The sequence below is a fragment of the Hemicordylus capensis genome, chromosome 2 (assembly GCF_027244095.1).
Source record: "Hemicordylus capensis ecotype Gifberg chromosome 2, rHemCap1.1.pri, whole genome shotgun sequence".
NCBI lineage: Eukaryota > Metazoa > Chordata > Lepidosauria > Squamata > Cordylidae > Hemicordylus > Hemicordylus capensis.
In genome coordinates, this window is record NC_069658.1 from 254,626,214 (window position 1) to 254,647,811 (window position 21,598).

A 21,598-nucleotide genomic window follows, 5' to 3' on the forward strand; every position below is an offset into this window, starting at 1 on the left:
TCCGCTCAGTGATGGTAAAAATTAGAGGGAACACTGCTGGAAAGGTCTAGTAACGTTTGCCATTGGCTTGCTTGGCGACTTGGGACTGGGCCTTCTCTGTGGCTGCCCGGGGGGGCTTTGGGTTCTGCTCCCTGTCAAAATAAGAGTATCTCCATCTCTGATTGCTTTTAGGAAGACCCTCAAGCCACACTTGTTTCTCAGGCTTTTGGCTGAAATTAATTTTCAACAGTTTAATTGTTTTTATTCTACAAAATTATTTTAAAAAATTATTCTGTGTTAATTGTGTTTACTGTTTTAGATTTGTTTTAAATTTCACACACTGCTTAGAGATCCACATTATCAGGCAGTATATAAATATGATACAGTACAGGAGCCTAGCACCAAGTAGCACAAAAAATGCATCGCTGATTAAAGGTAAAGGTGTGCAGTCATGTCAGTGTCGACTCCTGGTGACCACAGATCCCTGTGGTTTTCTTTGGTAGAATATAAGGGGAGGGGGGGTTACCATTGCCGCCTCCTGTGCAGTATGAGATGCTACCTTTCAACATCTTCCTATATCGCTGCTGCCCGAGATAGGTGTTTTCCTATTGTCTGGGAAACATAGCGGTGGGGATTTGAACCAACCTCTGGCTTGCTAGACAAGTCATTTCCCGGCTGCACTATTAAGTAGCTTACACATTGCTGATTACTAGCTGTATATTTCAGGTATATGTTGGATGCATGTGGGAGTTACTTTTCCAGAGCCCAAATGAAGCCAGTAAGACTCACTGAAGTCAAAGCAAATATTACTGAGTACATCTGCATAAATGAATATAGTGAGAGTCAGTGTCGACTTTTAGCAACAACATAGATTCTCTCCAGGATGATCTGTCTTCAACCTGGCCTTTAAGGTCTCTCAGTGGTGCGCTCATTGCTGTTGTAATAGAGTCCATCCACCTTGCCGCGGATCATCCTCTTCTCTTTTCTTCAACTTCCCCCAGCATTATGGACTTTTCAAGGGAGCTGAGTTTTCACATAATGTGTCTGAAGTATGATAGTTTAAGCCTGGTCATTTGTGTCTTGACAAAGCGGAAAATGCGGCTCAGTGTTGGCAAGTGTAAAGTGATTGGGACAAAAAAAACCAATTTCAAGTATACACTGATGGGATCTGAGCTGTTGGTGACTGACCAGAAGAGGGACCTTGGGGTTGTGATGGACAGCTTGTTGAAAGTGTTGACCCAATGTGCTTCAGCTGTGAAAAAGGCCAATTCCATGCTATGGCTCATTAGGAAGGGGACTGAAAATAAAACTGCTAATATTATAATGCCCACACTTTGTGCAGCCACACTTGGAGTACTGCATACAGTTGTGGTCACCACATTTAAAGAAGGACACTGTAGAACTGGAAAAAGTGCAGAAGAGGTTAGAGGAGTATTCAACATAATGTCTGAATGGGCTTTTGGCTCTGTATCATGCCTTTTGAGGGGCCTTGTATCCACATCCTTTTTTAAAAAAAATGAACGCAGGAGCAGTCATTCACACAAAAACGTACTTTTGTGCAGACATCTGCACCCTCGTACAACATTATGTCCAGATAGGGTTCATTCATTATATGTTCAGTCTACACCTGATGATCATCCTTGAAAGCTCCCTAGTGACTTCCTCCAGTGATGCCCCAGTAGTAGCAGCACAGCAATGAGCAAGCTTTCCCCACAACGGATGATAATGTTTGGATCAGAGCCGGCCACACAAGATTCTTACCTCAGAGTTTGCTTCACCCTGAATTTTCACCGCTGAGGTCATCTTAGGTGTCGTTGCATCAACAATATGCCTTCCCACCCCATCCCGCTGTCCCCTGTCCTCTGAACACCTGAGATTTGCACATGGTTCCCCACTTTCTCCGTACACATCATGCTCTCTTCACTTCCAGTTTCGATATGTTGGAGCAGTGACGGAGCCAGGGAATGGTGGCATCATGGGCTCTGTCCTGTGCCCAGCGGCCCCACTGTAAGTGTGCCATGCATCCCAGTGATCTCCACCTTGCATGTGATGTCATGTGGCCCAGTTGCCGGAGGCCTGTGCAAGTCCTCCAGAGCTCATTCCCAGACAGCATTTAATGCTGGTTGCATTTATTTATCTTCCTCTTCTCCAGCAAGGGAGAGAAAGGGAAATAAATACTCCAGAGGGTTCGCACAGCCCTTCCGTGGCTTGCGGCTGGGTTCTTTGAACCCGTCTCTCTGGGTTTGAGCTTACCAAAACAAAAGAGGAGGAAGCAATGTGTGAAAGAAAAGGTGACACTCAATGGGACACAGGTGTTAGCAATCTTGCCCAATCAGTTTTGGCCCAGCCACTCCTTACAAAGAGCCACAGAGAGAGTACTGCAGGTAGAGTACTCTTCTCAAGGCAAAGCAGAAGGTGAAGTGTTGCTTGAGACTACAACTCCCATGAGGCCATTCTGAAGGCTGCAAGCAAAGGAGTGGGTGGGTTCATATGGAGCAGGGCATTTTGGGAATTGTAGTTCAGGATTCCTATGCAGGTGTGGCCAGAAGGCAATGAGGGGTCTTGAGCATTCATAAGGTGAGGTGCCTCATAGAGAAGAGAGCTTTTTCTTGTGGGTTTGTTTGCTTTGCTTTTGCTTGCTGGTTTAATATATTTTTACAGAGATATCTGTTGCTCTAAAGGGAGCTGTTGTTCTCCAGAATCCTAGGTTACACCAGGTGAGTTTTATGTGGTAGGTTAGGCGAAAGTCTTTCTGTTTTGGCCCAGGTAAGCTTGTGGGGGTGGGGAGGGAATGGTGCTATGGGCTTATCTTTGATGATGAAAATAAGATTTGTTTTCCTCTTTTTTTATTCTTAAAGTATTATCCTGAAACCTACTAGGGCTCTGCCTTGTATCTGATACATATCTTCAGTGCTCAAGAACTCTGATGTACTATTATGGAAAATATTCCATGGTGTGGTGTAATTTCTGTTAAAAGAAAAAGGAGAAGAAAAGCTGTAACTCAAACTTTCCAGACTTGCCCTAGTGAATAATCTCAGCCTGAATTTAAACATAACCACCTAGAGATAACTTCATGAAAGTTGGTATATATCGCTAACGATAAATACATATTTAGAAGTGTGGTAATTGCAAGGAGTTGATGGATTACAAAACATTCCAATATGTATTTCATACTAATCTGCCACGGAAAAAATAATGGTCAGGGAGCAATCTTGAGCAACCCCCCCAAATCAGGGCTGCACAACTTTGCCCACCTCTAGCTGTTGTTGGATGAAACGCCCCGCCACTCCTGATTGTTGCCCACTGTAGCTGGGGATGATGGGAACTGTAGTCCATCAACAGCTGGAGGGCTGAAGTTGTACAACTCTGCCCTAAGTGATTCCATTCTGAATGCATGTATTTAGAAATATAGCAAGGATTGTTCTCTGCTAACTGAGCCAAGAGATAGCTTTTTAAAATGGTGAATCGCTTATATTCCGCAGGGGGAGAGAAACTGCCCCTATCCAACCCCAGCACAGCATCTCTCCAGCTTATATCTTTATTTGTTTTTATTTATATCTTTATCTGTTTTTATTTTTTAAATCAAATTTATATACCGCCCAAACTTTCATCTCTAGGCGGTTAACAGTTCTGTTTCTTTTTGATTTGTGAGCCCTTTGGGGACAGGGGGCCATCTTATTTATGTTTTTTTTTTTTCATATAAACCCCTTTTGAGAACTCTGGTTGAAAAGCAGTATATAAATATTCGTAGTAGGGCAGGGGCTGGCAAACTTGATCCTCTAGCTGTTGAACTACAGCTCCCATCGTTCACTGCCACAATGGCTAGGGATAATGAGAGTTGTAGTTCAACAACAGCTGGAGACTTTACACACATGGCTTTTGGTTCAAATCTCTTCCGGGATGGAGAGTGTGAGTCCATGTATCAGCTGCCTTTACTTCAAAGTCCCTTCGGGCTGTCGGGAACCAGTACAAACAGGACTCTGTTTTCCCCCAAATCAAGGCTGCGCATTCTGGCTTAGCCTGATTTATGTCTGACTTAAAATAATTCTCTATTTCCAGTGGCTTGGTGGGGGAGGGAACCCGAGGCTTCTGTTATGCTCTGACGCTTTCACTTGATGTGTGGAATGGCGTTTTTCAAAACTCAGTGAAGGGGAGTTTGACAGCTGTTGGTTATGGTCTGCTCTGAGTATTTGCAATTGCAAGTGGGTTCTCCCCCCCCCCCCCGGGTTTTTTTTTAGCAGATTAGAGAAATTCTGTGGAGGGAGTCCAGGGGAGGGGGAGAGAGAAATTCCTGAGTTAAATGCAAGTACAAATTGCAAAATGTGGGTCTTAACATAGTTTTTAGATATGCAGAATGGAGACTACAGCTTGATGTAACCTGAGCCCCCTTTTGAGCTGATTCTCCTGCATTTTTCTTCATGACAGAGAAAGCAATGGGTTGGGGAGGGGAACATGAGATGATGAAGGCATTCACTCACAAAGGCAAGTTTGTTCTAAAAATCAGCAAAGATTTGGGTCAGAATCGGCAGGCTCAGGTTAAGCGTTCTGCTGTTTGATCCGCCTGCTTGGCAACCCGTCATGCTGTTCTTCCGCAACGCTGTCAAACTAACAAAACAAAAAAAGCTCTCTCACCACCTCCTCTGTGACATGATTGTTCGGAGGAAAAACCCAGAACAAGCGGGTGGGAATGCACCGGAAAAAGATCTGCCAGGGATTGCGGAGAGGAGCTGACACTATGTGAACTGTCCGTTTAATCCGCCAAATTAAACATCTTGTGAATCTGCTGCAAAGCAGATTGGCTCTTCAGATACCCTGAGGCATAAAGCTATGTGTCAATAACCTATTGAAGGACCAAGTTTGCCTACCCCTGCTCTAGGGGTTCCCAGATCTTGTGTCCTTGGATGTTGCTAGACTACAACTCCCATCATTCCCAGCCTTTGGCTAGTGTGGCTGGGGATGATGAGAACTGTAGTCCAACATTTGGCCGGGAACCCCTGGATTGTTGGCTTTGTTACAGTAACTATTTATGCAGGTGGTTAGGACCACTACACTCCACCCCCAGATTCTACTGTAGTTTCCCCAGCTTGCCTCTTCTACCCAGTTATGTGGGGTTGGGAATTCCAAGATGTTTGAAAGGTTTTGTTTTCTTCTGGGAGCTGGACCTCACACCCTGCTGCTTATAACCCCCTTTCCATATTGCAGCTTCTCTTTCTGTGCTTGCAGAGACGAGAAGCATTGTAATGTCTCCAACCACAGCCTATTAGAGGTCCAGTGAAGAAGGAAAGTGAAAACCAGAGTTTTAAATTCAGGTTCTTGAGCCATGGCTTCCTGCTGTCCCAAGGAGCAGCTTCAGAAGGCAGCAACCTGCTCCATTTGCTTAGGATATTTCGTCAACCCAGTGAGTCTTTATTGCAGACACCATTTCTGCAGTGACTGCATTTACCGAACCTGGGCAGGAATGCCCACAGAACCCGCCTGCCCTTGCTGTGGAAGAAGAGCACAGCCAGAAAACCTGATGCCAAACAGGAAGATGGTTGCCTTTGTAGAGATAATCAAACAGGTGTGTGAAACACCACAGCAAGAGGCAGAAGAGGAGAGACTCTGTGAGGAGCACCAGAAGCCTTGCCTGCTCTTCTGTAAACAGGACAATCTCCTCCTCTGCTCGGTCTGTGAGCAATCTGGAAAACACCAGGCTCACCACATGGTTTCTGTGGAGGAAGCTGCCCAAGTGTACAAGGTGGAGATTCTTTGCTTGAGAATGGGAAATATTGTATATTGATTTATTTATTACACATATACTGCCACTGAGTTCTCATGGCAGTATACAGCAAGATTGACTGACCAAATACAGTCAAAAAAGTTAAAAACAATTATAACAATTAAAATAATTCTCCACTGGTTATCTTGAAAAGTGGGGAGGGCTAGAGCACAATCCTCCAAGATTGTTCTGGATGCTCCATTCAACATCTGCCTCTGGGTGATTATTGAAAGCAATTGTACAGATCTTAATGGCTTGATATTGTGGATTTTTTAAAATGCGGGTGGGGTACCTCCAGGCATGGCTTCAGTCAAAGCTGTCAACCATAGCCAAGGTAGAAGTGTTGGTGGAAGCATCAGCACTTTAAAAAAGAAAGAAAGAAAGGGCAGAGGGAAGAAACACTCATAACTCTCAAAGTGCATTTTGTGGGTAGGCAGTCTTGCTTACAACTGGAGCTTTTCTGGATGGCAACTTACACCTGCTTCGCTAGACTTGGGGTCTGGTTGCGATCATACTGGTGGCGGGGGTGGGTGTGATTGACACTGACTTGGGGATGGAAACGGCAAAGTGCCGTTCATATAGCCAGAGATGTTGGTTTGGGTGTGTGTATGGTGTGTGTCCTCTATTTGTATGCATAGTACAGGCTGCTTCAGCACATTTGTGCACTCTTCTCTTGCCTGTGCAAGCTTTGGACATGGCCTCCATGAGAGCCATCTCTACCCTGCTTCAGGGATTGTTTGTATCAATCATAAGAACAGCCCTGCTGCATCAGGCCCAAGGATGCCCATCTAGTCCAGCATCCTGTTTCGCACAGTGGCCCACCAGATGCCACTGGAAGCCTACAGGCAGGGGTTGAGGGCACGCCCTTTCTCCTGCTGTTACTCCCCGGCAACTGGTACAAATTACAAATCAAATTAGTAACAAAGCATTGGCCATATCTGGTGCTTCTCGGTCAGAAACGTAGCTTCTGAATGTATGCAGAGTGCCTTTCTTTCACTGTTGGATAACCAAGCCAGGTGTCTCCTCCCTCTGCCCACCCCACAATCAGAATTACCTAAACTGTGTAGTATTTCTGTTCTGTGCTGGATGAGTTGAATAACTTGCTATTCTGTCATTAGTGCAGCTATAAATGGAAAAGGATAGCTGAGTGGTGAATACCTACAGGTAGTACAAAAATAGAATTTGTAAGATTACCTGTTTTGAAGAACAGCTATAAGTATAATATCCTTACTGGGATGAAAGCTTACAATGTAGTGTGTATTATTCAGTTATACAGAACATTCCTTGGATTGAACACAATAAGGGGAAGAAAGAAAGGGTTTCTGGGAGGGAGTGTCAGCATAGCAGTCGGCTTAGTCTGCAGTCTATCTTAACATAAGAACAGCCCTGCTGGATCAGGCCCATGACTCATCTAGTCCAGCATCCTGTTTCACACAGTGGCCCACCAGTCTCAAAGAGTATATTAAATTCTTGCAGATAAATTGGGAGCCATGCCTTATTTAAGAAGGTTTGCTGCAGTATATTGTCGGGGCACTCTCCATATCTGTCCATGTAAGAGATCGAGGGTGTGGAGCAGGCAATGAAGCAGGAACCTAAACAGCAGGGTGGTGAAGGAGGCTTGGGGGGAAAGTGCCTCAATTTCCTGGGTCTTCTGAAACTTCACACATTGATCTAAGCAGCCAATTCTGCCATTGCATGCTTCTAAAAGAGACTTGTGCCTTTCTTTCAGGATCGGATACATAGCCTCCTGGCTGACTTAAGGATGGACAGAAAAAACTGTCTGCTGAAAAAAGCAAAGGCAGAAACAGAAAGTCAAGAGCTGCTTGTAGGTGTTAGTGGGAAGTGAACTGGGGTGTAAATTGTAAAAAAAAAAAAAAAAGTCAAAAGCTGTACTCCAATGCAAGGGAAGACATTTGATCACTCCAGAGCTTTCCTGAAGTCATTCTCCAGGGCACTTTCCAGAGCCTTACACCGCAAAAAGTGGTGTAAACCGCAACATTTTGTGACACCAAATGCAGACCGCATTAGAGTTCTGTTGTAAGGGGGCAAGCCTCCTTCAATGGGCAAATACAGCTATTTTTTCGCAATGGACTTGCAACATTATAGCACTATAACGCAAAGATAAAATCTGAAAGAAGGTGTCAGAAATCTGAATGGCACCTTCCTGATAACGTAGGGGCTGCAATCTCAAAACACAGGCAATACGGACGTACACTTAAGGGACCCATTGCGACACTGTGATAGTGTGCAATCTGGAAAGTGCCCAGGAGCTGAGGCATGCGTCTTCCTCCCTTTGCACCAATACTGGAAATCTGACTGAGTGAATGTGCTCAGGGTTTTGTGTACTTTCTCTCCCCTTTGTTTCTCTCTGCTTTCCCTCCCAAAAGCCTTTCTCCTCTCCTATAGCAAGATTCTAGTAAAAATCAGGGGGGCTTGATGTTCAAAAGATCCCTTCTGCCAATGCAAATTTTTGTACAAGTTGCCATTCTGTGACCAGCTCCACCGCCTCAGCTTCTGTTTTGCGCTGGTAGGCTCCCACGGCTCTGGCAAATGTAAAGCAGCTCCAGCAAGGCTTCTGTTGGTCCGCCTTGTGCTAGGGGACCTGTTTGGAGTGGCCGTTCCCCAAGGGAGCTGTAAAGAAATTCTATGCATGGCCCTCTCAAAGTCTCTTGGAAATGCCCCGTTGAGAGCATTTCTGTAATGTATGTTTTGTTTTTGTTTTTTAAATTTCTTAACTTGTGGTTGCATGCTGACATGCACATGCCGGGATTCTGTGATCGCCAACTGTTTGTCTGTCATCTTCCCTCCTTCACTGTTGATTGTTTCATGCTGTAGAAACAAACGGATCATGAGAGGGAAGTCTTTGTGTCTGAATTGAAACATCTTCAGGACTTTCTGGAGGGCTACCAAGATTGCTTTCTAGAAAAGCTTACAATCGTAGAAAACAAGGTCAACTGCAAGAGCCGGGAGTTCATGGCCGAACTCACTAAGGACCTGGACTTCTTGAAAAAGGCCTCTGAGGAACTGGAGAGAAGGTGTCTGCTCCCTAAGACCCAACTCCTGCAAGTAAGAATGCTGTGGCACAGTAACCCAGTGGCTGTATGTTAACCAGAAGAGGTGGCTTTGTTGGGACGTATGCACCAGGGGTTTTCAGACTTGGGCAGAGGCGTATCTAGGGAAAATAGCGCCTAGGGCAAGCACTGAAATTGCGCCCTCTGTCCAAGCATCTGACACTCATCTTTCAGATAACTTTACCATAATATCAGCTCAAAAATACAAGTCAAGCTCATTAATCTTTTAATATTTCAAAAACTATTTAGCAGTGGACATAGCCAGACCAAAAAATGCTGGAAAACTACAAATTTCTGTATGCTGGGGCTCATGAAATACCCAAATACTGTGTGGAGGTGTTGGAAAACTAAACAGAAGTGCCTATCTCATTCTCTACTATGCATTGTAGCATCACTTTTACATAAGTTTTAAAAATAAATGGAGAATTTGACTTTTCCCAGATACTCGAAAATAATTAAAGGATATGCAGAGTAAACCTTGTCACTGCTTGGAATATATTCTAGTATTTCAGAAAGACAGTTAAAATGAGAGAAAGAGAGCAAGAAACTCCCAGTGGGCCTTAATACTAAGGATTTCACACTGATTCAAAGACAAACTCACCATTAATAGCCATATTATTAAGACATCACATTTAACTCACTTCATTCATTCATTCATTCAATTTCTATACCGCCCTTCCAAAAATGGCTCAGGGTGGTTTACACAGAGAAATAATAAATAAATAAATAAATAAGATGGATCCCTGTCCCCAAAGGGTTCACAATCTAAAAACTTATCACAAGAAGCAAAGTAAGAGCAAATGAATACAATCCTAGCTTATAAGCTTCAGCTCAGTATTCACAAGCCTGTTTCTCTGTACATAATAGCAATAGCAATAGCAATAGCACTTACATTTATATACCGCTCTATAGCCGAAGCTCTCTTAGCTGTTTACAATGATTTAGCATATTGCCCCCAACATTCTGGGTACTCATTTTACCGACCTCGGAAGGATGGAAGGCTGAGTCAACCTTGAGCCCCTGGTCAGGATCGAACTTGTAACCTTCTGGTTACAGGGCGGCAGTTTTACCACTGCGCCACCAGGGGCTCATAATGCCAAACTGACTATGTGTACAGTGACTTATATTATATTAATTTTTTTTTAAATATCCTGTAGCCTAGGGCCTCACAGAGGCCATTTGAACAAGCGTAGTGGCCATTTTTTTTTTTTTTATAATTTTAAAAAATGGCACCCCCCCTTCAAGTGGCTCCCAGGGCACGTGCCCTGCCTGCCCTACCCTAGATATGCCCCTGGACTTGGGTCCCCCAGATGTTCAGCTACAGGTCCCATTATCTCCAGCCACAGTGGCTCAAGGCCATTGCGGCTGGGGCTGAGGGAGTTGAAGTCCAACATCTGGAGACCAAAGTTTGAAAACTCTTGGTGTATTGGGTTTTTCTTGTGTTAGCAATCATGAATTGTCCTCTTTGCTAAGCAGGGCCTGCCCTGGTTTGCATTTGAATAGGAGACTACATGTGTGTAAGCACTGTAAAATATTCCCCTGAGGGGATGAGGCTGCTCTGGGAAGAGCACTTGCATGCAGGAGTTTCCAAGTTCCCTCCTTGGCATCTCCAGACAGGGCTGAGAGAGACTCCTGTGTACAACCTTGGAGAAGCCACTGCCAGTCTATGTAGACAATACTGAGCTAGATGGACCAATGGTCTGACCAGGTATATGGAAGCTTCCTATGTTCACCCTTTGCTCCAATACTGATCAAGTCCCCTCAGCTGTTTATCAAAGTAACTGTATCATTTGAAAGTCTAATGTTACAGCCAGCTTGACCCTTTGATAGATTCTCTGTCAGCTGGGACTGCTTTATGCTTACAAGAGATTGTGCTGGTCTTCAGAGGGGTCCTCCCTTTACCCACATGTCCATGCTGATAAAGATAGCACTAAACCTGGTTCTACTGACCAGTGTTCCTTGTAACAGGGATTCCCAGATGTTGACTACAAATCCCATAATCCCTAACCAAAGGCCACTGCAGCTAGGGATGCTGGGAGTTGTTGCCAACTTAATCTGGGAATCCCTCTTACAGGGAACACTGCTGCTGACTCTTCCACAGAATTCAACCCACTCTATTCACTGTATAGCATCCTAGGACCAGACTAGATATGTTGGAGGCAGCCATCTTTGTTCATGTCTGGCCTCTTTATGGGCTTCTCTCTCCAGCTCTTCCCATTTCCAGTTTTGGAGCTCATCTAAGAGAAAGGAAGGAAGCTCAAGCAGTGGAAGGTAGGGAGCTGTGACTGGAGAGGTCAGAGTGTGTAGCTCCTTTCACCTATGTGACATTCTGTTGCAAAAATGGAAGCCTCCACTCCGTTATTTATTCATAAATGGAGAACATGTGAATAGACATAGCAGAAATAGCTATGTCTAGTCTTGGTTTTTTTAAGAAAGATGCTTCTACTGTACGACTTCTGTAAGGCCTGACATGGGAACATAGGTAGCTGCCTTATACTGAGCTGGAGCATTGATCCACTTAACTTGGTATTGTCTAATCCGACTGGCAGTGGCTTTCAGGGTTTCAGGCAGGTATGTCTCCCAGCCCTACCTGGAGATGCCAAGGAGTGAACCTGGAACTTTCTATAATAAGCATGCAGATGGTCTTCCACTGAGCTATGGCCCCATCCCCCTCACTTGCATGAAGTCACCCATCCAAATGCAAACCAAGGCTGTAATGACCAGTTTCCTCGCCCTCTAAAGAGTTAATAGGAAATGAACTCCTTTCTTGACTGACAGACTGGTGAACTCCAGGGCTCGACGAACCAGTCCACTAGGTGGGTGGGACTAGAGAGCTATTGCTGAGGTTTCTGGGAACAAGGAGGAAAGAGAAGGACAGCACAGACAGGCAGTGAGGGTCATGGAGTTGTGCTCCTGCATGGCAGAAGCTAGCTTGGAGTCCATAGCTCCTGAAAGTGAATCTGTGGATCCTTGAGAGAAAGGATTGCAGGAGGGTTGATTCTCATCAGGAGTTTTGGTGAGTTTTCAAGTAAAAGGGGAAGCCACGGCTCTGTAGGATTTGCAAACTCAGCACAGGGAACTGTTTTAGTCAGACTGGGTATTACAAATTTTTTATTTTATTTTATTAAATTTGTACACTGCCCCAAACTTTCATCTCTGGGCAGTTTACAATAACATAAAACCAGTTAAAAGCATATACAAAAACTTAAAAACAATTTAACAATTTAAAAATAAACCAGAGATTAAAACCCAAAAATATTAGGAAGCTGAGAAGCTTTTGCTTTGTGTGTGTGCTTTGCATTTTCCTAAGCATCTGTTCTTTGCAACCGAGTAACTAAGATTTCAAAGTGTTGCCCCAGAGCATCCTAGGTGCTTTTAGAGTATTCTTGGACCTACTAAGTATTTTTACCTGTATCTAAAAAGCCTCAGACAGAACCAGTCTGTAGTGTTTAAATAAAAGTTTCCTTTTATTTATTTATATCCTGCTCTTCTTCTAAGGAACCCAGAGTGATGTACATGGTTATGTTTATCCTTACAACAACCCTGTGAGGTAGGATAGGCTGATAGATAAGTGGCTGACCCAGAGTCATCCAGTTAGCAATGGGGATTTGAACTCAGGTCTTCCTGGTCCTAGTCCATCACTCTAACCATTATGCCATGCTGTTCTTTATTTGTTACAAGCCTGAGTTATTATCCCAGCAGGAGGGGGATTTTCTCTGGTGTAAAAATGTCTCAAGGAAAGAGCTTGGCCAGCTAATAATTAACAACTTGCTCCACATGTAGGCAAACATATGGGAGGGAAAGGCTTTTCTTTCTTCTTGCATATTAGCAAGGTGGGAGTATATCTTTGGTATTTGCCCAATACCAAGTTAAAGAGAGACTCTGGACTAAAGCATTCAGTCCAACAGTTGGGTTCTGGAAGTCTCAGAGTGGCAGCGAGAATTACCCTACCAGAATATTTTCATTTCTTTCTGGGTTTTGGAAAATTAAGGATTTTTAGCAGCCAAGCAGCTTCACGGAGCGCACAGGGATGACTCAGATGATAAGGGTCTCCCTTGTGAGCTAGCTAACGGAGAAGGCTGCTGAGAGCTGGTTGAAATGGGCTCAGCCAGTTGTTCATTTGCGGGGGCAAAGTCAGAAGGGGGAAAGAGAGACATCCCACTTGCAGTCGATTACCACGGCAGACCCTGCTTAAGAAAGGGACAAGTCATGCATACTATCACAAGACCAGCAGTCCACCTGGAAGATATAATAATAATAATAATAATAATAATAATAATAATAATAATAATAATTTGATTTCTATACCGCCCTTCTAAAAATGGCTCAGGGCAGTTTACAAAGAGAAATAACAAATAAGATGGACCCCTGTCCCCAAAGGGCTCACATTCTAAAAAGAAACATAAGATAAACACCAGCAACAGTCACTAGAGGTACTGTGCTGGGGAGGGATAGGGCCAGTTACTCTCCCTCTGCTAAATAAAGAGAATCACCATGGTAAAAGGTGCCTCTTTGCCCAGTTAGCAGCGGTGTGCCCAGGGCTCTTTGCCCAGTTAGCAGGATTTGGGGTGGCATGTCAAGGGTGGGAACCAATTCTACAGAAATTGGGTTTACTCCTGGGGAAACGAGATGCTGGAATAGATAGGTCTCTGATCTGATTCAGCAGGATTCTTCTTTCTCTCCTTTCTAGGATGTTGGACATGCCTTGCCAATGTAAGTACTTCTTGGCCGAGGGTTAATGGGCACCGAAAGGAGCTGCGGCATGCCCACAACCAGGGCACCCTCTTGTCCCCTCCTTCACCAAGCCGGCAGATTTGCCTGCTAGAAGCTCACACGCCTCTACTCCCCAGCCACTGTTTCATTGAAACACTGACTGGGGAGCGAAGGGAGAGGGTCTGAACGGGTCCTGTCTCTGACATCTGTCTGCTATCAGTGCTCCCCAGTCAGCAGTTCATGGAAACTGCTTTCTAGGGGGTGTGCACGAACCAGTTCAGCATTCTATTCCTAGAACACAGAAGTGGTTCAGGAACTGGCGTTCAAACGCGAGAGCCAGGGGTCCTACCCCCAGCTTGCGTTTCCCCCACTGGAACTGTGCTTAAAAACAGTCCTGCGGGGGTGGCAGTATACCTCCTTGCCCCCCTCGTGCATGTTGGACCCGAAGTGCCCAGTGCGCATGTGCATGTCATACGTGCACACCAGGTACTTCCGGTCCATGCACTGGGGGCAGTGGGGAGGTTTCAAAGCACAGCACCCATGGGTGTAAGAGCACGCTCCGCAATTCTTAAAGGTAACCCATGCCCACAGCCAAACCAGCCATTGCCAGTTCCATGCACATCCCAACTGCTTTCCCTCCCTGTCTCCTTGGGAGGCAGGGGAAGCAACTCGCAGTCAGTGATGACTAGGGCACAGGGGTCTATTTTGGTCAAGGGTGCCACAACCCCTTGAGCTGGCATTGCAAGATCTCTCCCTGATATCTCCAAGATAGGTCTGGGAGAAGCTGCGGCCACTCTGTGTAGACAATACTGAGCTAGATGGACCAATAGTCTGGCTTGGTATAAGGCGGCTTCCTATGTTCCTTTTGCACCTTGACTATCATTAAAAAGGAATTGGTCAGGGCAGGGGTCCCCAGCCTTGGGGCTCCAGACGTTCTTGGATTGTAGCTCCCTTTGGCCATTGCGGATGGGGATAAGTGCTGTAGACCAACCACATTTGGATTTTATTATGCAAACCACTTGGAGAGGTAGGGCTGCATGTGTGTGTGTGTGTGTGCATTAAATACTAATATACCACCTCTCAACAAAAGATCCCAAAGTAGTTTACATAGATATAAATAAAAGGGCTCACAATCTAAAAAAGAAACATAACATAGACACCAGCAACAGCCACTGGAGGGATGCTGTGCTGGGGATGGATAGGGCCAGTTACTCTCCCCCTGCTAAATAGAAGAGAATCTCCACTTTTAAAAGGTGCCTCTTTGCTCAGTTAGCAGAGGACCCAGGGATAGGAACCCCTGGGTTAGGGTCACACCTGTGTTTGGGAAATGGGGTGCTGGGTGGCTAATGAAATCAAAACCTCCTGGAAGAGGAGGGAATTGCTTAGCAAGCCACGTTTTAATATATCACGATTGCGAGTGCAGCATGGTAAAAAATGGAAATCTCTGTAATTTTTTATTAGCGTGATTGTGAGTAGCAGTGTAATGATACAAGAGGCATAACTGTTGGGGGTGGTTAACTTTGCTCCCAGTTAAGGGAGCATTAAGGAAAAGAGCACACGCTCCAATCACAGAGTAGGTAGCAGAGGATGGTTTAGTTGTTGCAGCTATTTAGAGAAAACACAGGGAGATCCTTGTAGAACTAAATACTGAGTATTTATTGGTGAAATACACTCTGGATAGGACAGACCTGATCCGAATCTAAAAAACTACATAATGAATGGGTTGCGAGATAGATAGATAAATGTTTCCATCTGCTCTCTGAAAAGAAAGGGATTCTGACTCTCAACAGGAAATACCTGAAGTCATATCAGGGGTCATAGAGTAGAGACAGGTAGAACAGTTAGGGAGAAACTTACTCACTATCTCTACTCTGAATGCCCCTAGTGGTCATTAGGATAGTTGGTGCAAAAGGTCAAAGACAGAGGAAGAAAAGGAAGATAGGCTCTGAGAAGATCAGCCTACCAATTGGGGAAAACCAGATCAGTGAGCAACAGACAACAGCAAGACTGAAATAAAGAGGAGATCCTTCCTCACGGGCACTACTTTTAATGACCCTATTGGTCACTAGGCTAAAAAGTGCCAAGAGTTGGTGCTTCTGGAGTTCCATCTCAAGCTCATAACCACCCAGGATATATTGCACAAGTGGTTGTGGGTTCATACGAGTAATATGAGTATGTTCCAAGAGCAACATCTTTGGCTTGCTGCTCTTCTGCACCTGCCCAGATTTCTAGTCTTTGAAGTCCATACTGTGTTCTACCCAGGTGTGGGACTTGTTTGTGCTCCCAATTTTTGGTTTGTGGAAGCAAGTTAGGAGGAAAACCTGGTTAGCTTTTCCTCCTACCTTGCTACCACAGCATCACTTCTACCCAGCTTTTCGACTTACCTTGCTTCTACACAACCAAAAATTGGGAGCGCACACAGCTCCCAAACCCAGGCAGAATACAATTTTTGATTGTGTGAATGACCTCAGTGTTCACTTGATCTCCTTTTTGTTCTCAGTTTGGGAATTCTTAACTGGGTGGTGAGTAATTCTCGACTTCTCTCCAGGTATACACAGGAAATTAGAAAAATGGCACTTCCTTTTGAACTGAAGTGGAAGAGCTGGGACCTCCTCGATACAAATTATGTTCTCGATGATGTTTTGGATCAGTTTAAAGGTAATGGGCTGGTGAGGTGGGGACCAGCAGTTACAAAGGTCTTGAAATGTTTGAGACCATGAGACCGAAAGATGAATGTTGATTTTTAATCTTAGTGGGTATCATTGAGGTGTAGTGGCACAGCAGGGAAATGCTTGAATAACAAGCAGAAGGTTGCTGGTTTGAATCCCTGCTGGTACTGTATCAGGCAGCAGCGATATGGGAAGATGCTGAAAGGCATAATCTTATACTGCATTGGAGGAGGCAATGGTAAACCCCTCCTGTATTATACCGAAAAAAGCCTCTGGGTTCTGTGGGCGCCAGGAGTCAGAATCGACTTGACAACACACTTTACCTTTATCATTGAGGAAGATTTGGAAGTAGTAACACAATTTCATGACTGCTGCTAAACTATATAGGCCATCTGCTGCTCTGCCTATACTGGAATGGTATAGGAGGATCTTGATTGATACTTTGAAAAATCAAGTTATTCAGTCTAAATATTATGGTGGGGAGTCCAGACTGGGCCACAGATTGTATAATTCTAATCACCTTTGGAACTTAAACTTTATGTGTGAACAGAAGAACAGCCCTGCTGGATCAGGCCCAAGGCCCATCGAGTCCAGCATGCTGTTTCATACAGTGGCCCACCAGATGCCACTGGAAGCCTACAGGCAGGAGTTGAGGGCATGCACTTTCTCCTGCTGCTACTCCCCTGCAACTGGTATTCAGAGGCATCCTGCCTCTGAGGCTGGAGGTGGCCTGTAGCCCCCAGACTAATAGCTGTTGATAGACCTCTTCTCCCATGAAGTTATCCAAACCCCCCTTAAAGCCATCCATGTTGTTGGCTGTCACCACATCTTGTGTCAATATTGGCTGAGCTACACTTGCCTAAACAATTGCTTGTTCACTGATTCCTAGATGGACATAGCTGGTTAATTCCTGCGTACATGACTAGAAGATTTGAGTTAATTTGTGGCATGTAGACTGAGAAATTCTAGTTAAAGAGCCGCAGGGTCGCCAAAACCTCAGGGGTATACTCGTGGGTCAAATGGGCCGTAACCCAAAATTTGGCTTTTAAAAAGCCAAATCTGGCAACAGAGGCTAACAGGAAGCCTAGCACAATAATATGGCTTTCCTGTATTGCCTGCGGTCTTGTCTAATGCTGTAACATAGACTACTGAAGATCTAGTACAGAAGAATGACTATAGGCCCATTCAGACCATCTTAATTCTTAAAAAGCATTGCTGTAAGCATGTACAGAGGCACAGATTAGTTGGAAATCCCACCCCCAACCTGTTGGTGATCTTGACTGCACCGCTCACACTTAGAACAGTGTCTGAAGAGATAAGCACTCTGACTGTGATGGTGGGTGCTTTGGTGGTCACGGTGAGGTTGAATTGCCCCAGCCTCATGATCACAGATTCAAACTTCTATGCTGATGAACATTAAATGTCATTTGTCTTAAAATTAGGAAACAATGTTCTCATATGGGCTGGTATCTTTGTTACAGCCTTATGTCTCTTGTTCTTTTTCCTTCATCAGATGTGATGTCATCTGCATTGCTGCAGCTGGAGAAAGGTAATCAATTATGAACTGTTACAGAAAGAATGAAAGATTGTTGGATTGACTGCTTCTGCTTTACTGGAGCCATTCTGGGATTAGGAACATAGGAAGCTGCCGTAAAGTGAGTCAGACCACTGGTCCATCTAGCTCAGTATTGTCTACACAGACTGGCAGCGGCTTCTCCAAGGTTGCAGGCAGGAATCTCTGTCAGCCCTATCTTGGAGATGCCATGGAGGGAACTTGGAACCTTCTGCTCTTCTCCATCCCCTGAGGGGAAATTCTTACAGTGCTCACACATCAAGTCTCCCATATACATACGCAACCTTGACCTACACATGGATTTGGGAGTTGTGGGATACGGGGTGTATTGGTGTCATTGAGTACTGTCAAATGAGCTGTGACCTAGGATTGGAAGTCCCAACCTGAAACATATCCTCTACAGTGAGCTCACCAGATAGTTTCTCCCTCTCTGCCTTCCTCCACTGCATCAGCAATATGGGGGTAAGAATACGGACATAATTAATTGTGGTTGTAAAAACAGAAGCATTTCATGCACTATTAATTGCTAGAAAATACTGATTGTCTAGGTTCAAGTCATTTCCCCAACTGTTGTGTTTAACATCTTTCCCTCCTTCCCCCCACCCACTTTGCTTCCCTCTCACCTGAAGTCAATGTGACCCTGGACCTAGAAGGGCTTCATCCTCAAGTTGTCTTCTCTGAAGATCATCAAAGCATGACATGGAGAAGACTCGAAGGCCTGCTTGGCAACCTGGAACAAGCTGGGGAACTTTCTGTTGTGCTGGGCAAGGAGAAGCTTTATTTTGCCAGATATTTCTGGGAAGTGGATGTGGGAAGTGAGGAAGACTGGGCTGTGGGGGTTGGCACAGAGTACATGGATCTGGAGGGCATAGCCATCTCTGGCCCTAGGGAAGGGATCTGGGCTTTTGGAAAGTGGATGGGCAAATATAGGGCTGTTAGCCCTACTGAATTTACTGATGTGTCCCTAAAGGGGAGTCCCAGGAGGATCAGAGTGTGTGTGAATGGTGGTGGAGAGCGGGTATCCTTTCTTGATGCTGACACTGCAGTCCTTCTCTACATGCTTTCATTGGTGATAGTCCCTAGTGAACCTTTTCGTCCCTTCTTCTGGGTATGCAATAAAGGCCATCTCCAACTCAATCCCTCAGGCAGTTAAAACTTGCTGAACATTCGTTTCTGGACCCCAATCAAGCTTCCTATTCTTTGCTGCAACTCAGGAGGCTTGTCCCCTGCCCCAAGCGCCTTATTCAATGTGACTAACTTGTTTTAGCAGTCCCATGCCAAAGGAGAGCCTGCATATAAATTCTGATGAAAAGTTCTGAATTATGGGAAGTTGAGTGCCTAAATTGGCTGGATGCCAAAGTGGGTAGGGGATACTTCCATGTATTGTGGCATGGTTTTTAGCTATTAGTTAACCAGACCCAGCTATTTGTTAGATGCTGTTTTATATGAATGTAACTTCTGTGAGCTTGAAATAAAGTTTTCTCTTCCTGCTGCTTTAATGTGTCTCTTCATGCTCAAAAACACACCCATGCAATGTTGCCCTTTCTCACAGTGTGACCCACTTTATTCTTGCATTAACTCTGTGAGGGAAGTTGGACTTAGAACCAGTGTCTGTGCAAGGCTTATCTAGTGTGCATTATAGCAGAGGGAGGATTTGAATCCAAACCTAGGATTGGTATATGGGAGAGAGGCCAGGTCTCCTATACCTTTAACAGAAGCCCAGAAGAGTAAATTACCACAGGTGCAGCTTCCCCTCTGTATGACAAGCTGCACTGGCTGAAGTTCCTTCTTCTGTGCATTTCTTAAAGGTACAAGAGACTCTTCATCTTCTTCACCGCCCTTCCAAAAATCACTCAGGGCAGTTTACACAGAGAAACAACAAACAAATAAGATGGAACCCTGTCCCCAAAGGGCTCACAATCTCAAAAGAAACACGATAGATATCAGCAACAGTCACTGGAGGTACTGTGCTGGGGGTGGAAAGGGCCAGTCTTCTCTCTTCCATGTGACAAGCCTCACCTTGCCCAAATTCCACACCCTTTACACTACTGCTGCTCAGTAACACACCACCGCCTCCCACCCAGCACAGGGAAACTGGATGCTCTTCTACAGGTAACCCAGTGCCCTGCAGTGCCTGAGGTGAGGCACAAAATGCTGCCACGACCCTGCGGGAGGCCAGCCCCTTCCAAAACCAAACTTTGAGGGGTCAATAAGATTGGACCCAAAGAGCTGCCACTGGAGGTGATGGCTTCGCCTGTCCATGAAAGGACTGTCCTTGTGTGAAGATGGGAGGGAAAGAATTGGAGCCACTCATGGCACACATCAGTTTACTGTATCTGTTGATCACACCATACTTTTACTGAGAAGTCCCTTTCTCCTCCAGGGCAGGGTTCTCAACCTGTGGCCCTCCCCCACCCCCTTCATTTTGTTGCTAGTTGCTCCTTCAGCTGGCCTGCCCCATCATCAACTCAAGATCATAGACTTAATTGTTGTCAGGCATACACATTTTCAAGTGTGGGTCTTAGGTTGCAATCCTATGCCCACCTGAAAGTACATTCCTCTGCTTTAAGAGGAGTGGTATTTTGATTAAGTGCCATCAAGTTGGTGTTGACTCTTAGTAACCACATAGATAGATCTCTCCAGGATGATCGGTCTTTAACTTGGCTGTTAAGGTCTCTCAGTGGTGCATTCATTGTAATCGAGTCCATCCACCTTGCTGCTGGTTGTCCTCTTCTTCTCTTCAACTTTCCCCAGCATTCTCAAGGGAGCTGGATCTTTGCATAATGTGTCTGAAGTATGATAGTTTGAGCCTGGTCATTTGTGCCTTGAGTGAAAATCCTGGATTGAGTTGTTCTATGATCCATTTGTTCGTTTTCCTGGCTTTCCATGGTATCCTCAAAAGTCTTCTCTAGCACCGAAGTTCAAAAGCGTCAATACCTTTTCTTACTTTTGAGTAAATATGCAGAGAGATTTGGGAGTTTTGGCAGACATATTACCTGAATTCTACTGAACGATCACTGGATCCTGGAAATAATCCAAAGGAACAGTTGAATAGTCTTTATTGAGGTAGTACTACCTGCAGAAATGGTTTAAGCAAAGTAGCCCCTGGTTTATTGTATTCATTTAAAACAGAAGACAAAGTTTAGGGTGGGTGGTATATGCTAGATCAGGGGCATAACTGTAATAGAGCAAGGGGAGACAGTTGTCTGGTGGCCCACTACCTTGGGGTGCCCACTGCCTTGGGGTGCCCCCAGAGGCAAGTCACATGACTGACTCCCCCACCCACCCCCTCGGGCTTCCTTCAGTTGTATTTATCCTCCAAAATTGATGTGAGTGTTAAGACCTGGAGCTACCAGAATAGCACGTCTTCCTCTAGTACCATTAAATGACTTGCATCGTCCACAATTTACAAAACCCTTTAAAAAATAATTTAGGATGATGTTCTATTGTGGCACATAGGTTATATATCTATATCTATATAATAAATTTTACTATGCTATTTGTTACCACTATTCAGCCTCATTTAAGATTTCTTTACTTCATGAGCTGAGCTTCAGTGGGGAGGGGGGGCATTTTAAAATCTTGTCTCTGGGCCTTGCTGTGCTATGCCCTTGCTATGCCCCTGTGCTAGATAAATAAAACATGTATGCCCTCCAGTACATTACTGCTTGGGTCGGCTCACAACATTAATAATAAAAAAAAAACAATATAAAACAAAAAATTGACAGTAACAAGTTAAAAGAGCAAGGCTAAAACCACATTAAAAAGTTGCATTTCCCGCCCTATGAGGCATGTGTCGTGATTTTTTCCTTATATGTGGACTCTTCTTTCTCGG

At 44.8% G+C, this 21,598-nt stretch overlaps 1 protein-coding gene across 5 annotated transcripts; it reads left to right on the forward strand.

Moving 5' to 3' along the window:
• The first annotated feature begins 2,401 nt into the window (after nt 1–2,401).
• Nucleotides 2,402–19,257, forward strand: LOC128342392 (E3 ubiquitin-protein ligase TRIM7-like). 5 transcript variants are annotated; one of them, XM_053289651.1, is made up of 8 exons: nt 2,402–2,556; nt 5,203–5,716; nt 7,467–7,562; nt 8,573–8,803; nt 13,499–13,521; nt 16,070–16,179; nt 17,704–17,739; nt 18,393–19,257. In XM_053289651.1, exons 2-8 carry the CDS (start codon nt 5,300–5,302, stop codon nt 18,914–18,916), a joined length of 1,437 nt encoding a protein of 478 aa, XP_053145626.1. In that variant the 5' UTR covers nt 2,402–2,556; nt 5,203–5,299; the 3' UTR covers nt 18,917–19,257. The 5 variants fall into 5 exon arrangements, with proteins under 5 accessions (XP_053145626.1, XP_053145630.1, XP_053145627.1 ...); XM_053289652.1 differs by lacking the exon at nt 2,402–2,556 and adding an exon at nt 2,560–2,696; XM_053289653.1 differs by lacking the exon at nt 2,402–2,556 and adding an exon at nt 2,581–2,696 and having other exon boundaries at nt 5,182–5,716.
• The last annotated feature ends 2,341 nt before the right edge of the window (nt 19,258–21,598 follow it).

Excerpts from the sequence above, each read along its gene's own strand:
- LOC128342392 (XM_053289651.1), top strand. The coding sequence starts at position 5,300 with ATGGCTTCCTGCTGTCCCAAGGAGCAGCTTCAGAAGGCAGCAACCTGC. Across the intron at positions 8,804-13,498 it reads CTAAGACCCAACTCCTGCAA|GATGTTGGACATGCCTTGCC; the intron begins GTAAGAATGCTG and ends TCTCCTTTCTAG. Across the intron at positions 13,522-16,069 it reads GTTGGACATGCCTTGCCAAT|GTATACACAGGAAATTAGAA; the intron begins GTAAGTACTTCT and ends ACTTCTCTCCAG.